Source organism: Anthonomus grandis, chromosome 4, assembly GCF_022605725.1.
Source record: "Anthonomus grandis grandis chromosome 4, icAntGran1.3, whole genome shotgun sequence".
NCBI lineage: Eukaryota > Metazoa > Arthropoda > Insecta > Coleoptera > Curculionidae > Anthonomus > Anthonomus grandis.
This window is the reverse complement of record NC_065549.1, coordinates 29,839,118-29,857,779: the sequence shown is the minus strand read 5'-3', so window position 1 is coordinate 29,857,779 and position 18,662 is coordinate 29,839,118. Positions and strand designations below refer to the sequence as shown.

The window sequence follows — 18,662 nt, the reverse complement described above, 5'->3', positions numbered from 1 at the left end:
AATACATGTCAGCTTGACTGTAAAATTTACCATTTTATATCTAATTTGACCACTTTAATAATATTTATTTAATAATCAACATTTATTGCCTATGTGAAAAGCAGCGTCAAAAACTATGATACTTTTTCGTTACCCAGCTTACTAATAATTTTTATTTCATTGGCTTTAAGAGGGCATTTAATGTGCTTATCGTTCTTTTTTCGAATACTCAATAGAGGCCTGCGCAAATCTCACTGGTAAAAGTAGAAAATTAATTTTTTGTACCAAAAAAAAAAGCGTTTCTAGTCATAGTGGGTGCCAACCAAATTTCAACAAAATATTAAAACCAGTCCCAATGAACTGAAGAAAAAAGTTTATTTAAGCGAAAACTGTGCATCGTATGAAAGTAAGTCTGGGAACAAAATTTGCTCTAAAATAAATAGGCATTTCAAAAATAGGTTTTTAGAAAAATTATTCGCGTACCATTTTTTCTTCAAAAATTGTTAATTTTTCATGTTTCTAATAAAATATATGCATTTTATAATAAATAAATAAATAAATATATATACATAAACTTAAATTGTTTTGTTTTGCCAAACTATCGTTTACAATATGCAATGACACGTTTATTGCTTAGGAATACAGGGTGTCAATTTGAAAACTTCCAACCCCTATTACCTCGAAACGGGTTGGTTTTTATAAAATCGCTAGGACACGTCAATTTTATTATCAAAGGGGAACAATTTCTATGTAGAAATCACTTTGCCTTTTTAAAGTCCCTACCCGCCACAACCTTTGAAAATCTTAAATGACAAATGATACCTCATTTGAAAGAACTTTTTATTATCTACATTGTGGCACCTTATTTTTCAAATTTGAGTTGTGCGTTGCCACGTTAGGGTTATTTAAACATTGTCAATTACTTATTATTAGACATTATTCCTGTAAGTGTTTTAATTACGGTAAAGCTAAGATTTTGTATTGGAACATGTTTTTTTAGGTTAGTGAATTGTCTTAATAAATCAATACACCATTTTACTAACCTATGGACTTCCCGTTTTTTGACATGACGATAAAGAGAACAGGTGCATTTATTACTGAAAGTGTTTATCAATGGATAGGATGATTATGATAGGAGAATAGAGTTTTGCGAAACCATGTCCAACTTAATAGACACTAGTAACATTTTGGTAACCAACATTTGCTTCAGTGATGAATGTACCTTTTTCCTAAATGGCCATGTCAATAAACAGAATTGTCGATACTGGAGTGACAAGAATCCCCACATTTTTAGAGAGGGTGCTACATAGTGGGCCCAAAAAAATAATGTTTGTACTAGTGTTCTCGAAAATGTGAACAAAATTCTTTCGAAAATTCCCTAACCAATGGATTGGCAGAAGGGGACCGATAGAATAGCCTGCTACATCACCAGACTTAACGCCGTTATGTTTTTTTTATGCGGGCATATAAAACGGTTGTTTACAAAAATGAAGCAAAGTGATTTCTACATAAAAATTCCATGTCAAGTTTACTACCTACCAGACGTATTTTCAAATGACATTTAAAAAGTAAAGAGAAGTATTTTATAAGATTTGATCACTGATGATAGAAATGTGTAAGTCTGGTTTTATATGATAAAATATTTTTTCGAATAGGTAGGGAATTAATGTTTTCGAAATATGAGGAATTGGAGCGAACTGCCAAATATGGCAACCATATTTTGTCGAGCAGAAAACAACACCCTTACAATCATTTGAGGAATGTGCGAAAGATCCCCAATATGCAGGATGCATGTGGGACCAGAAAAAGAAGAAGAGAATTAATCGAGCCTGAAAATAAATACAAACGCAGAAATAGAGGCTTATTAACCAAGTATACAGTTTGCAATACTATCATGGACACCAGCAAATAAGTTAACAGATTCAGAGAATTTCTAATAGTAACCCCTTGCATTTCTTAAGTCTTACTTTAAAGTTTCACACGCAAAACTATCATCGACTTTAGTCAGATATGCGGCATTATTATATGTTCTAATACAACCCATTTTTTACTAATAATTTACCAAAACCTGGAATACTATCTTTTTTTACGTTATTAATAAAAAAAACTACTTCAGACGGTCAAATATATATTCTGTTGACGTTTCGATCTCTATAACATCATCTTCAGGACTAAAAGATACACCAAAAACGTAAATAAAATCATTAACCAATTTTATACAATTAAAATCACATTGAATAAAATTAATTAATTTGAAGAATTGGTATCGTAATAACCAAATCACAACAAACACAAAATTCTAAATATTCCAAATTTAAAAGCAAAAGCTTACAATAGATTACATAAAGAACATTCTATTAGAATGAAAAACTATATGTACACTTGCATATATTGTAGATCGTCCTCGTTAATAATAATAACTGTAATATCATAATCAATACAAGAATTTATAGGTTTTTCCGTGGTCTAAATTTTTTTTTGTTATAAGTATCTATCGTCTTTCAAGGAGCTAATCTTCCTTTCAATTCTTTATAGAGAAAAAGAACAAAACATTGAAATTTTTTTTTTTAATTTTGAAGAATAACCTGGGGAGCCACATAGTTTTGGGTCTCTCTAAGCATCACTTAGATGGTCAACGTCCTGTCTTATATTAATGCTACTTGGGTGTTTTTAAATTTCAATCATTTCACTCAAGAGGTTCTTTTTAAAAGTTTGCTGCCTAGATAGAATTTCTGTTTTTTCAAAATCAAATGCATATTGGAACTTTAAAGTGCTCAACAAGAGCAGTTTTTGAATTACTGTTAATAAGTACATGAGGTTTTGTACTTCTCTTATGTTCCGAAATTCTAGCTCTAAATATTTCGACGGATATTCAGCACCATCGCATTTACTACATGCAGTTTTTTATACAGGGTGTTCATTTGAAAACTTCCCACCACGGATTTATCGAAAACCACTGTTTAAAAAACAAAGCCGAAATACGTCAAAAGGTTTGTCAAGGGGAACAATTTTCTAACCTAAAATTACTTCACCCCCTTTTACCCATTGCCTCCCAGGGTCATCCCCTTAAAAATTTTAAATGGCAAGGGGTATCGAGTAATAGCTTGCTTAAAAGGTCTTTCGAAGTCTTTTATTTTGACGTTTGATTTTTTTAAATGGGTGGATTCGTTTTCGAATAAATTAGAAAAATTTTTGTTTATCTTAATTTGTTCAGATAGAAAACAAAAAACATGAAAATATCAGTTTTTATTTCAATAAGTGTTCAAAATGTTGCCCGTTTTTGGCCAAACAATGATATAGGCGATGTTCAAATTCCTGACGGACATTTTCAAAAACATGTGGGATATCATGGCAGCTGTCGATGATGCATTGACGAAGTTCATCCAAACAGGATCAAGGTTGGGAAGTAAACCCAATGGATTTCAAATGTCCCCATAGAAAAAAGTCTAACGGAGTTATATCAGGAGATCTAGCAGGCCATTCTATAGGCCTCCTTCGCCCTATCCATTTATTTGGAAACTCGTCGTCTAGCCATTGCCGAACGGGAAGAACATAGTGAGGAGGAGCGCCGCGCCGTCATGCTGGAAATATATTTCAGCCTCATCAAGTATAGGGTTTCCATCATCATCGATTTGGTTTTCAATGGATTCAGTGATTAGCGGATTGATGGTATTTTCCAACATATCCAAATAAATGTCTCCATTTAAATTTCCGTTAATAAATAATGGCCCAATCACTTTAGTTCCTAAAATGCCTGCCCATACATTAATTTTTTGAGGGTACTGGGTATGCTCTTCTACAAATGCATGAGGATTTTCATTGCTCCAATATCTACAGTTATGCTTATTAACAAATCTATTTAGATAAAATGTGCATTCATCGCTGAAGCAGATATTCTTTACATGAATAGTATTATCATTAATCTCTTCAGTCATTTTTTCACAAAACTCAACTTGCCTATCGAAATCGTCTTCGGTTAACTCTTGCAATATTTTTATTTTGAATGGATGAAATTTATGAAGTTTGGTAACTGTGTGAACAGATACAATGAAATACCAGTGGCAGCAACAATTTTGCGTAATGAAGTATTAGGATTTATTCCAAAATGACCCAAACCTTCAACTTGAGCGGCTTCATCCAAAATTCGCCGATGATCACATTTTTTATTTGCAACAGATCCAGTTTCAGTAAACTTAGTAACAAGGTCCAAAACATACCTATGCGAAGTTATCTTCTCCGGATGTCTGGCGATTTTGGGCACCATAAATTAGAATAATTTCCACTCTTTCGGCTAGTGTGTAAACCATTTTGGAAGTAAAATCTTCAATTCAACAAATAAATTTTCACTATTCCAAGACTGTCACAAATGTAACTGACGGCAAAATAAATTCTTTATTTTCCTTAGCAACTATAAATAACTAAGCAGTTATAACAATAAATACAGTTCGCCCAGGATATCTGTGTTGATGAAAAGAATGCGGAAAAAAAATTCAAGTTGTTATTTAGTTTTTTCCACGTCTAATCTTCGGAATTGCTGTTTATGTTGGTAGTTTTCGTTTTAAATTATAAACGAATTGTAGATTTGGCAAACCCTAACGGGTAACATTTTGGACACTTATTGAAATAAAAACTGATATTTTCATGTTTTTGTTTTCTATCTGAACAAATTAAGATAAACAAAGATTTTTCTAATTTTCTCGAAAATGAATCGACCGATTTAAATAAAATCAAACGTCAAAATAAAATACTTCGAAAGACCTTTTAAACAAGCTATTATCGATACCCCTTGCCATTTAAAATTTTTAAGGGGATGACCCTGGAGGGCATAGGATGAAAGGGGTGAAGTAATTTTAGGTTAGAAAGTTGTCCCCCTTGACAAACCTTTTGACGTATTTTGGCGTTTTTTTTTAAACAGTGGTTTTTGATCAATCCGTGATGGGAAGTTTTCAAATGAACACCTTGTATGTTTGATCTATATTCAACAAAAAAAAATTAAACAAACTTAGAAACTGAGGTCACGAAAAATTATTTATTAATAAAAAAACATATATTTTTCGATAGTTAATATTTTTTCTCTTTCAGCCCTACATCTTACCTGATGAACTGAGAAGAGAATTGCCCCCAGACCAAGCCGAATATTGTATTCAAAGGATGCCACCATTTAAGGGACCCGGAGGTGTACCAGGAGCATTAGACTACATGTCCTTCTCGACGGCGCTCTATGGGGAATCCGACTTGTAAAACATATCATTCTTTCAAATCGTATTCATCTTCCCTATATTTAAGTGGTACCGTAAAATTTATCACTGTCACTATTATATTGCCTTTGATCCCCATTGTACAATTCATTAGTGTTTACTTATTTATATTATTTATTATTTATTTTTTTATTCGAATACCTTAAAGCTACAGCTAAAAGGTAGAGAAATGCTTTAGGCTTGCTTGAAGGTGGCATTAAAATTCTTGCCATAGGTGAAAAATATTTGAGTAGGCCTACTACAGGTTACATTGCGAATTAACATTTTGTCTAGACTGTTTAAAATAATGTAAAAACCAAGTAAAGAAGTGAAAGATATATTAAAACCTCTAAACTAATAAGGCATAATTATATCTGTATTTATAGTCATATAATGTCAAAGTGCCATTGTAATTAAACCCATTTTATAAATTATGCTTAGTTCTACTATAATATCATGTAAGAGTTTTGGTGGATTACAGATAAATTTTAAATGCTCTATATATAATATGAGTTGGGAAATGTTTAAGCAATTTGTAATCTTCCAAAACTGAAATTCTTCATTTAAACTAAGTCATTTGGAAGATTTTTACATTCAGTAAGCTTCTAATTCTCTTATAAGACCGCATGAAAACTGAGTTATAAATATCATATTTATTATGTATACCTACATAGTTAAAACTATATTTTGAGATGTTTATTAAAACTTTAAGTCGGTGGAGTGAACTATTTAATTTGTATTATGTTTTATTATGTTCATTTTATTCAGTAGATTATTTATTTTGATAAACTTTATTTTTTAAAACGTCGCGGAGTCTTGAAATTTTAGTTTTTATTTAGATAATTTATATGTTTTATCATCTCATATACGTATATTTTTTGTTTTAAGCGTTAAATATAAAATAAATATACAATTATATACATGTACTGTTTTATTTGATTAGTTTTTTAAACATTTCAATACTACTACAATAATGCTTAGTCCGGCTTGTCAAATATTTCTAGAGACGTGAGTTAGGACTCTCTTCCTAACCGCTGCCAATTTCGTACATTTTTAAAAGCGACATACTTTTACAGTTGGCGAGAAAAATCTGTAGTGATTTTATACAAATTGTTTATCTACTATATGAAGAGCACAAGGGAAACGTGTAAGTCAGTTTTTGTATTTTTACCAGAAAATGAATTTGAAGTTATGAAACGCTACGCTATCTTTCGGACTTACGCAGTGATTATTTATTTAACATTATTTTAAAGCTAATATATTTTTCAAATTTTTTAATAACCCTTAGGACAAAATATTAATTTGGTACTCTACCGCAATGTGTCAAGTGACAAAACTCCATAAGTACAGGAGGAAAAGGTGCTATGTCACTGACTAATTCTTGACCTTGCAACACGTTTTTCATTGTTTTTCATTGAATATAGACTATAGTAGATATGTAAATAATTACTTCTAAGGTAATTATTGATTATTCGTTTATAAGTTTATACTTTGTTCTTAATTTACGAAACGTAATATATTACTAATATTTAAAAAATATTCAAAGTTTTACAAAAACGAAGAAAAAAAAAGTTATTCTTTTTTTAAAAATCTGCTGCATTGTTAAATAAACTGGAAAAAAGAAGACAAAATTGTAATTTAGTAGAAACTACCATAACTTGCAATGACAAGAATTTTACGCTACTTGTGCTTCAAAGTAGAAAACAGTTTACCCTCCGGGAAGTAAAACTGCTTTAACTTCTGAGCCTTTGTATTTTTCCAAAGCGTATCATCTGTACGAAAAAATATCAATAGTATTAAATTGCAAAAGATTTAAACTTACTAACCAATAATGGTTGTTGGTGGGTGGTACAACTGACCGACGAATTCCAAAAACCATTGTATCTCGATGATAAACTAATCAAGGATGTTCCTAAGTAACTTTTAACTGCCGTATTGGGCGTGTAGCGGAAGGACATTTCTTTACATACATTGAAGATAAAAATTCTGTCCAGTTCCTAATCAAATATCGGTCAACTTCTTCGACTCGGAATGGTGTGGGCTTTAAACGAGCCGTCTCTATATGTTGCAATCAATCAGTAGTGTTTCCGCCCGAAACTTTCCATTTAAAATCCCCTATATACTTATACAGTAGAGCGCCGATTATCCGAAACAATTGATGCAGAGGGTGTTCGAATAAACGAACATTTGCGAAATTCCAGTTCTTTGTTTAGGGTAGGGTAATAAAACACGTCATTGGATTAGGAATACATATTATGTATGTAATGCTTTTTAATGATACACTAGAGTACAGTACTTATGAATAGACACATACACATTAAAGTAGGGATTGCACATACGGTACATAAATACATATGTCTAAACATTTTTTAGTTAAGTGACTTAGATGTGATAATAGTACAAAACTAATCTAAAAAAAAGTCGAAAATATTTATCTGCTTAAGTTTTGAGACTCGTTTTTAGCCGCCAAATCTCTTAGGCGTTTTAAAGACAGCAACTGCACAGAATCGCATTCGTCTTGGTGTTCCAACTGTCACCTTAAATTTTCCATCTTCTCTCTCAAGTGAAAGATTTGAGGGATGACTTGGAGCATTATCAATCACTAATAAAACATTTCCAGTGTCTCCAGTTTCTATCTGATATTTTTTAACCTCTGGAATGAATACAACGTCATACCACTTGACAAATACTTGAGTGTCCATCCAAGAGTTTTTTTTGGTTTTTGTAAATAAGCGGCAGTTTTTTAATTCCTTTGAAGCATCTTGCATTCTTAGATTTTCCTATGATCAGCAAAGGTAGTCTATGTGTGCCCATATTGTTTTCACATACCATAGTTGTTGTGCGGGATTTGCTTGCTTTGAATCCAGGCGCTGCCATTTCTTTTTTAGAGACAATGGATTTCGTCGGCATTCTCTTCCAGTATAACCCACTTTCGTCTGCATTGTAGACGTTACTGTCCTTATAACACTGCTTTACAAGCAAACTCTTAAAACTTTCTTTGAACTTTTCAGCAGGTTCAAAGTTGACAGCTTTTCCCCTTGAATATCTAGCTCTTTAATTCCATGCCTAGACTTGAATCTTTAACCCAACCAGTCGATGCTTTAAAATCATTGTTACCCCCAAGCTTTTTGTTCATTTCTAATACGTCTTCGCAGAGGACCATTTATTGGTTAACCTTGAGCACGTATCTGGATGAACCATGAGTAAACTACAGTGTCTAGGTTTTTTATTTTCTGCCATTTTCATTGTTTTTCTATGCAAGCTTCCATCTTCACTGTCCAGCACGCAAGCAAACTTTGCGATAGATTCCCTGTTTTTTTTTTAATGTCAGTTATCGTTGAATTCCCAACATCAAACTCTCGAGCTAAACTTGATCCACTTGCCCCTTTTTTTAATGGTTCCAAAATTTTAAGTTTGTCAGAAAGACTAAGCACAACTCGTTTACGTTTCGGCATTGCTAGGAGTCACACAGCACAAATAAAAAACAGCACGAACCGTTAAAATTACACTGAAGTCAGTCAACAACAAAGAAACAAACTGATTGGACGGATCCGTACTTCTGCCGGCCGCTCGTATTTTTATTGAAGACACGGGAAATGCCAGAATCATTATGGTACCTTGCGTCGCTCTCTGAGTCATTTCTATTAAACGTTTCTATTTCATTTGTACTTTTTTTGTTCTTTATATCCGAAAAAGGCGTCATGTTTCCTTTCGGTTAACCGGCGTTTCGGATGACCGGCTTTCGGATAATCGACGCTCTACTGTATGTAAGAGTGCTCGCAAATGGGGAAAGTCACTTAAATGGACTCGAGCTTATTGGAGCAATGATGGACTAAATAATGTAAAAATTTGAACAATGGATAGTTCTTATTTTGTCCAGAACACAAAACGACAGAATATATGCAAATGTTTCAGCAGGTAACTGAGTTAATGTAATCAAATAAAAATGAACAGACTTCTTTCGCGACTTTTTTGCCTACTGTGCAGCATGAATAAGAATAAAGATAAATACAGGCTGTAATACATATAGTTCGTAGATAAATTAGGCATGGGCAAATTTCTTCCAAAATCCATACATATCGTTTCGGTATCTGTTTTTTTTATTGTCCAATCTGGCTTTCTTCTTACAGAAGTAGAATATTTCTGCTTTTTTAGAAGTACTTTTAGTTTGTCGCAAAATCTACAAGAATCACTACTAGGATTCCAAAGAATATGTTGTCGCAAAATACGAAGCGGTAAGTTTCATAACTAGATTTAACTCAAGAAAATTTGTCTTTAAACATCCCACACATTTTTTTCACATTTAAATCTGCAGATATATTCACTTGGTTTTATTGACACTGTAATGGCTTGATATTGCCTTGTTAGCGCTTAGTTTGTGTATTCTATTTAAATAACTGTCGCGTTTATCTATTGGTGCAATTCCAGTACACTGAAGACTCTTTTGGATGGTTTCTATTCTATATCGTGTTAACCCACGTAGAGAAATAAACGCATTTTACAAACTTACTCTTCAACAGTTACATTATCACGAACTTTGTAATAAAACGTTGAGGTTTTAAAACTCTCATCTACTGCTAATCGAGGTCGGCGAAGAGCCACTGAACAAAGAGAAATTAAGCCTGTTAAATAAGCAGTTTGGTCATTCCAACTTTTCATCAAATTGAAGTTTTGCACGATGTTCATTTTTTCATTTGCAGCTATTTTATTAAAGAATTTTATTTTTATTTTATTAGCATGAATTGTATGCAATAACAAGGATCAGTGATATGCGACTGAAGCTTCATTATCTTAGTAGCATCTCTTGTACGGCTTTTCTGTATCGATTTTTTCTTTTTTGTACCTAATTGTTTTGTTGGATCCTCACTATTCCCAAAATCATTATCAATTGTACTCATGGTGCTTATTTCCTAAAGAAATACTAGCCAAACAAACTTTTAACGCACACTTTACTTGTCCAATGCAACATCAACGAATGATTGATATACTTGCAAGGTCTCGCCAACATGACTTTTTCATTGCACCGCTTGGACTTGACACGTTTTTTCCCAGTAGCTTATAATACTAATCTTTGTTATTATGAGAGATTCGTCAGGCTTTTCCGTAGTATCGTTTTGCATATAGATAAAATTATTCAGAAAAAATGGTAGATTTCCCTACCATTTTTTCTGAATAATTTGATTTGAAAATTTTTGTGACTTTTTTCACTGTGGTCTTCATATTTGCAGAGAATTATTTTTATTTACATTTTTTAATTTTTATTAATATGGACAAACGAGGGAGGTTATAGCTCATGTATTTTTTTATGCAACGAGATGCAGCAGAAAATCAGTCTCTTAAAGATTTTAGAAAAGTTCAGGAGCGTACTGCTTTAGTAATGGGAGTAAGTTAAAATTCGATTAAACGCATTTCTCGAGTATTGAAGAGGGTTCTTTCTCTCTCATTTTCCCAACCTGGCAAAACCAAAATCAGATCAAAATCGAGTTAAGACGATTTTGATAAAAGCCTGCTTCGTCGTATAATAATGAGCTTTTATATTACGGAAGAACGAGTTTCTACATTGCGACAAATAACCGAAAAATTAAGTATAATTATACAGCAAATAATTATAGCAGGATCCTATGAAACTTACGCATATTTAAAATTTAATCTAGAACTAAGTCGGGTGACTATCATGGTGAAATCAATTTTACCAACTACAAAAAAACGGATTGAAGAAAAACTTATTTCAGCCGAAAGCGTGTTGATTATAGATAATGGCCATACAGAAAAATGTCCAACTATAGACTCCAGAAAAGATGTAATTAAGAATTGGTTGGAGCATATTTCATTTTCGGGAGAAATGTCGAAAGCAGAATTACATAGCTTAATAAAAATATAAAATCTATAAAATAAACAAGGTTATGACCATTGCAGGTTCATCTGTTTTAAGATTTCCACCCTACTGCTTTAAAACAATATGTGGCAGATAAAAATGTAGATTTTAAGTTTTTAAATGTAGAGCAGTATTGTGTTTTTTTTTCTCAAGAGAAGTGGAAAAATGCGATCATCTTATTTTTTTCTAGCACTATCTAATGGAATTAGAACCAGCTCGCGGCTTGGTTGTTGATCAGTTAGTCATAAATTTAAAATAATTTGATACCTATAGTGTGGATTTTCAGGAATATAATTTTGAGGCAGAAGACAAACCTTCAGATCTTTGACTTTTTATAATACGTGTGATATCGCCAAGTCTCGCGTTAAATTGGATGAGTTGTACAAGAGGTCACTGTTGGTAAAAGGGTAAAGTTGAGCCTTAAACGAAGATTATGTTAATCGGCGCACATAATTTTACAAAATTATAAGTGAACGCGCCAGAAACATTGGTAATTTCCTTTTTAATGTGCGATTTTTGGACTAATATACTTCTTAAATGCTTCACTTAATTACCACAATTATCGTTAATGGTAACCCTTAAAATCAAACGTATTTTTAAAAATTCTCTTTGGGGTAATTTTCTTCCTTCCTGGAATTTTAATGGAGCATATGAAGCTGTCTTTAGCACTTCTAAATTCCCATGGAATGAGATCCCATCTGTATATGAATCTCAATTTACTCGAAAAATACTCTTATTGATATAGAGAAACCTTGTTTTTTTGCATGGCCATAATATGTATTATATTTTATTCCTTCATATCGCTGGATACAAGGCCACGCTATTCTACCGGTTTAATTGGTCAAATTAGCTACGTCAAACTGTCTAATTAGTTACAACAGTTCCGTTGCAAAGCGAGAGAACGCTAGCAGATCTATCAGAAAGATTTCCCTCAATTTATATGCTACCACAATAATTTCTCTGTATTTTTATGTTTCTTAGTGGTTATCTGGTATAGGAGTAGTATGTATTTTTTTATCAATTATTTAAAAGACTTATTTAGGGCTATTGAACATATTAAATTCAAAAAACGAGATTTATTCAATCGGTGGACAAAATCTGCAAAGATTATCAGGCAGGAAGAAGAATACTTATGAAGAGAAGAAGATTTAAAACAAGCCTTTAATCTTAATGTTTTTTAGCCTGTCTACTTTAATTAAATTAACCACATCTTCCACGGAATCATCATTTTGTTTATTGAATTGTTGTAAAAAGTTAAATAACAATTGGAATATTTTTTGTTTAATTTTTATTTCAAATTCTTCTTTCAGGTGCTTCAATTTGAGAAAAATAAATTGTACATGAGAAAATGTGAAAAATATATATAAAAAATTAAAACTGTTAAAAACAACTGCTAAAACAAAAAATACTAGGAGCTCAGAAAAGCAGAAAGTTTCAAAGGTAATGTAGACATTTCAGAGTCGAGAATATTTGGAGTTTTATTTTAAGGATTACCTGTTTTTTTAGATGAAGTGTTATTTTGTTTCTTTTTAATTAATAGCTACTAGTACGTTCTATTTAATAGCTACGTTTACAACGCGAGTACCAAATATTTAATACTTGGATCAAACGACGTCACGAGGACTATTTTTCGGTGTAAACGGCATGGCAGCGCTCTAAAATTTGATACGCGAATTTGATGCTTCCCAAACAGGGTAGATTAAATTTAGGTTTTTTCGGTGTAAACACCTAGGACCTATTTTGAAGTACCAAAATGACAAGTTTGATATTTTATTGGATGTTGGCTTACGAAGTTTTTATTTTTGTTACAAAATAAAGAAGAAAATATAGAGGACAAGCTTAAGCCTTGTAAAAGAAATTATTAGTTTATTTTTATTATCTTTAAACAATTACACTTTTAAAGAGTTAGAGGATATGATCCTATAATTCTTCGTTTAAGCTCACTTCAACTGACATTTTGCTCCTAGAGATAACCCTGCATTGGGATTCTAAAATCACGACTCGATCACGACTTCGAATTCGATCGCGACTCAGTTGTAACGAGAAGGGTGATCTAAATTTTAATCATCGGTAAACTCGTTTTATTCGATTTGATTTAGGTTTCTTGGTATATATTTGTTATTTTCCCTATTATTTGATAGATGGAAACGTCAATTCACAATTATCTTTTCTATTGATAAAAACTAAGAATTTTCATTTATTTTGCTAATTTTTTTCGCCTCCGTGTTTCTTTGTTTAAATATATGCCTATTGTTTAAATTATTTCTTTAAAATAAGAAAAGATATACAAAATCACCATTACTCATTGGGAAATAATAATTGAATTCATGGAAACTTACAAAAACTTGTTGTGTTCATCCACTTGTGGTTTTAATATGGCAATATGGGTGCAATTAATAGGTCCTATAACACCAGGAAAATTGGTTCTATCCATAAATGTTAATTTATTAATTTGCCTCTCATCTCTTATATTTGGAAAATTAATAAATCGGTCAGCAAGGTGATAATGATAAATGATGAATAATTTCAGTAATTTTATGGATCCAACGACTTTGAGTAGTTTCGCTAATTCCAAATTTAAAATCTTGTCCAATGCTTCTTTGGTAACAATCTGTGGCATAACATTTTGACATACTAAACTGCCCATTCAATGGTAACTCTACTTCCTCTGCCTCTAGTATTAACAGAAGGTGGTGAAAAATAACTGGAATAACTGAACTGGACTAATTTAACCCTCAAAATCAATCCTTGTAAACAGGGCTGTACTAAATAAAAATAGTTTTATCATTTGATCCATGGACCTAATAGATCGGCGCGTTGTAAACGTTGCTAATATCTTATCTAATGACTTAAATTTTAGTTCTAAATAAATATCCTTAATATGGATTCTGTTTTCTGTTTGCGTCGTGAATTAATTTTCATTCAATTTCATGGATTTGCATATATTTTATAACTAACTATATATATATATATATATAACTCACTAATTTTTAGTATATGATGTCATTGATAAAAGCACCCATATTGGGGAATCTTGTATGAGTTGCGAAATTGAGAGGCGAAATATGGCTACTTGCTTATTACGTCATTGTTTTTCAGTATAACGTTAATCTTGCTTTGATGGGGATAGCTACGCAAAAGTACAAGCATTTCTAAAATATTTTTAATGCAGGCTTTACATACATCAGTATACAATCACAGTATATAATCACATCAGTATATAATCCACTTACGGGTGCTTGAGTAATGTAACATCCAACGATTTTCTGAAAAAAAAAATTAATGGAAAAAGTCATATTTTGTCTTAAAAAAAGCAAAAAACTTTCCAAAAAAATGACGTTATTTTCATAACACTGCAATGCTAAAACTTCCCATATCAATTTTCTATAAGGAATATTGACCATGTTGTCATACTTGACAGAATTCCATCACGTTTAGGTAAAAGTCCGCAATTATTAATGACATTCAATGGTGAGTTGTGTTTTTCACAGGGTTGTTCATTCTTCATATAACTAATAAAAATATAAGTTTTTAAGTTGTAAGTTATATAAAGTAATTACTTACAATAATTAAAACAGATAACGTTCTCGCACTTGGCTTGTTAGGTTAGAGAGTCAAAGCAAAGGGCAGGTGTGTCCCCATATACCTGCCACCACATGAACTGATAATATATTCGGATACAAACGCTGACTGCATCACTCCCCGTCGACGCATGTATGTTTGAGTCTTGCCTAGTACCCCTCTACGTGATTCGCACAAACACCCGTCACTGGATCCCCAAATTGCGAGTGTAATTCACAGTTTTATGAATATCTAGAGACACTCCACCCAAAACCTGGAATCCCGAATAATCCCGTGAACAGTCTGTCCAAATTTCTGTTCCTGGCGGAATGTGTATTGCAATAAGTCGTTCCGGGGTTTCGGCATTGCGGTTAGGAACGAATACAACAAAACCGCGTTTGGTGGTAACATCATACATCCCTAACACCCACCGTTCCCGGACTATTCTGTCGACGCTATATTTCCGCTTAGTGATGACAGACTCGTCAATTTGAACCATGTGTTCCTCACCACCTAAAAAGTAAAACATTCCTTCAAGATACTACTTATGGATCCTATAAATAACATCAATACTTTTGCATATTTACACTTATACAACTAAGCCAGAAAGACTAAAACTTGAAAGAAAACAAAACCTACTCCCAAGAGCATGGTTGAAGAGTAAGCCCAACCCAAACCAGTAGGGTTGGGTTTGCTTCCATCTTTTAGCCCTGTCATCATCTCAAGTCTCACTAGGGTTGGGTTAACCCTAACTAATCAAATAACCTGAATCAAACCTAACCCTAATTGAAGTGAATCAATAAATTCAACCCTATTTGAAAAAACACATATCTGAATTCAGTGGCGGCTCGGGAGGGAGGGCTCTAGGTCTCCGCTTCTCCAAGAATTTTCACCTCACACAACATACAAAAATGCATATTTTATTATTTGAAATTATATTTTTCTAAATTGTATTTTTTTGAAATTGTATTTTTTAAAATACGTCTACCTAAATACTTTCATGCATATTATTAATTCGATCCTCCAAAACAAATCTATTACGAGGCAACCCTAACCAACATTTTCTCGATGAATGGACGCAGAATTGTGCGGGGGTGGCAAAACTAATGATTTTTTTGTTTCATTTGTTTGTTATGTGGAGGTAAAGAAAACTGGACAAATGTTGGAGTTCGGGATTTAAAACATTTGACTATTTTTCAAACAAATGTTTAAGATCCCAAACATAAAAACAATTTGGTGAGTTTCAAACTTTTAGGAAATACAAATATTGCATCTTCTTTAAGGAGGGCTTATGCAGAACAAATAATTATTCATAACGAAACCGTTAAAAAAGTCGTTTGGTGCTTTCAAAAATTATAGACTTTTTAAAATTATGTAGGACATGTAACCTTCCTCTTCATGGACATAACGAAAAGAGTAGTTCGACCAATAGAGGCGTTTTTTTAGAAATAGTAGACTATACTAGGAAGATTGATTCAATTTTAGATAACCATCTAAGCGAAATGAAAGAAATCAATGATAGTTCTTTCCTTTCCGTAATGTCTGATGACACGACAGATATTTCAACCCTTTGTCAAATAGTTCTAGTGTTTCATTATGAATTAAAAGGTTAGATTTTTAAGAAGTTTTGGGGTTTTTCCAATCTAGAAGGGCAAGATGCTAATTTACTCTAGAAATGTATTTTACAGTTAATAATAACTTGAAGATCGAAGACATCATTAAAACGATTTTCGTGAAACACATAAGGAAATGGTTTTTCTACTCATTTCAATTAAAAGTTTATAGTCTCTTGGCAAATACAATTTCTTATGTTTTCTGCTTCTTTCAATGATTGCATGGATGCTTTCTGCTTCGACGTAGCTATGACCACTCTTCATGAACTTTAGGTCAATTGTTTGTAAATCACCAATAGTATTTACAGCATAAAGTAAAGCAGCGAATACATTTTGGCCACCGCATGTGTCCGCGTAAAGTACACTGTGTGTAATTTCCCTTGTAAGGTTTTATTAAATATAATTTAATAGGCACGTACCAATTTCTGAACCTCCTTTTTTTCCTTCAGTCTCGTCCCATAGGAAACAAATGCCATTATATTTCGAATCATAAACTGTAAAGTTCATAAGGGAAAGCTTTCTAGAAAAATAAATTTGAGCATCGTCAGCAAAAGGCAGTGTTAGCACAGCCTGTAAATTAAAGGTAGCGTAAATCATTGTTTCAGAGTTCTCTGCATCTTTCTTGTTTTTGTCTTTCATTATTGCGATATTCTCCTTTCTCTGCCTATGCTGTTTAGAGTTCTGGTCAGTCTCAGCTGTTTCGAAAAAGGTGGCTCAAACTCGTTAAAGATTCTGCGGAAAACATGCTCCTTGACTGCTGCAGGGCCTTCTCCTTTTTTATAAAGTTCATACAATTTTCTGAGAGTAAGATCAGGTGCCAGGTATAACCGCGCACTCCGTTGTCTACAGTAATGCGAAAGTACCTTAGGGATATCGATAAGGAAATGACGCACTTTCTGCATCTTTGCTTTTGGAGTTGTATTATGGGCTGGCTTTCCTTTTCTAATCTATTCCAAAGTAGGATACAATTTAAACTTTTAAAAGATGCATCGTTCACGATTCTTTTAGAAATTGTAAAAGTTCCACAAAAAAGTGGGAGATAAACACGAATTATTATTTCTTCGATCTGGTAAGAAATATGAGCTGCTTACTTTTTTGTCGATTCCCGAATCCTCTTTCCTTTTTCTCTTTCTGGCTATTGGCAGTTCTTTGACCAATGAAAAAATGTAATCCTTTTGTCTGGTAACATCGGCATAATTCCAACATTCCTCGAGTAAGGTTTGTTGGTGTTCACTAGTTCACTCACTCACTAGTTCACTGTTTTTGTATGAGAATCGGCACGCACAACCTATTATTTTCAATTATTATTTTCTAGGTCGCACAATACTCGTTCTGCTCCAGACCAGCTGCTATTTTCAATTTTCGGTCAAATTTCTTTCAAAGATTTAGTTCGGCGCATCCTTTCCGTTTTTTTTTTATATTTTATATACCTAACCCAATTTGAATTTTGTATTCCTTTCTTATGTTATTAATAAATAAGGTATTGTTTTATAAATTAATATTTTTTATTTTATAGTATCTTGCAGGGATTTAGTAAACTTAGTTACAAATAATGGCAATACTTATGTATATTTACTTGTTTTAGGGGAATTAGAAGTTGAAGAGAATAGACTTGTACAACGATTTATTCAAAATGTTCCGAGATACGCAAGACCCTATTCTCGTTGAGCAATACTCGATTTAGATTACAGCTTGGTTCTACAAGGTTTATCAGGAAATAATTGTCAAATGATGATGTTTATAAATAATGTTAATATTTAGGATCGCTAAACTCCAATTAGAAAACAGATAATTAATATAAAATATAATCGCATGTAGCAATAATGGTGGGCGTGTTTTACATTTGTATTAAGCAAAATTTAATTATATTTTTCAAAAAAAAGTCATCAAACAGTATATATTCCTCTGTGCGAACCGCTCACCTTTTATATTAAATCCTTGCAATAGATCTAAATGAAACACAGTACAACTTTACCTACACTCATTCAAAATTACTGAGAAACTGAACAGAACCCTTTAAAGTAACTTAGAATAATCTTTTATAAGCGTTTGGTCTAATTGACTTTTCTCATTAGTATTACCTTTGAAAAAAATAAACAAGATCTTATTACTGACACCTCGGCATATTTAACTTAAATAGTCATAACAAAAAATATGGCCCATCAATAGCCTTTTTATGCCTTACATGAAAAAAAAATCTGTAGGCTATGCAATATAGTGGAATAAAACTTACATCTTACAATTTGTAAATTATGATATTTTCAAAAATCGCGAAAATCGCATTTAAAAATATGCCGAATATGCGCCACAACTGACAATGAAAAAGTGTAGCCAATATAATATATATGCGATGCCAACATTATTATTACTGAATATTCCTAGATGTAACTAAAATCG

The 18,662-nt window shown here is 32.4% G+C and overlaps 1 protein-coding gene across 3 annotated transcripts in view; it reads left to right on the top strand.

Moving 5' to 3' along the window:
• LOC126735427 (alpha-actinin, sarcomeric) overlaps positions 1-6,138 on the top strand; it is a 94,474-nt gene extending 88,336 nt beyond the window's left edge. For all 3 annotated transcript variants that reach the window (XM_050439408.1, XM_050439407.1, XM_050439409.1), the window contains one exon: positions 5,062-6,138. In XM_050439408.1, the coding sequence (XP_050295365.1) occupies positions 5,062-5,220 (159 nt within the window). In that variant the 3' untranslated portion in view covers positions 5,221-6,138. The remainder of the gene's footprint in view (positions 1-5,061) is intronic.
• The last annotated feature ends 12,524 nt before the right edge of the window (positions 6,139-18,662 follow it).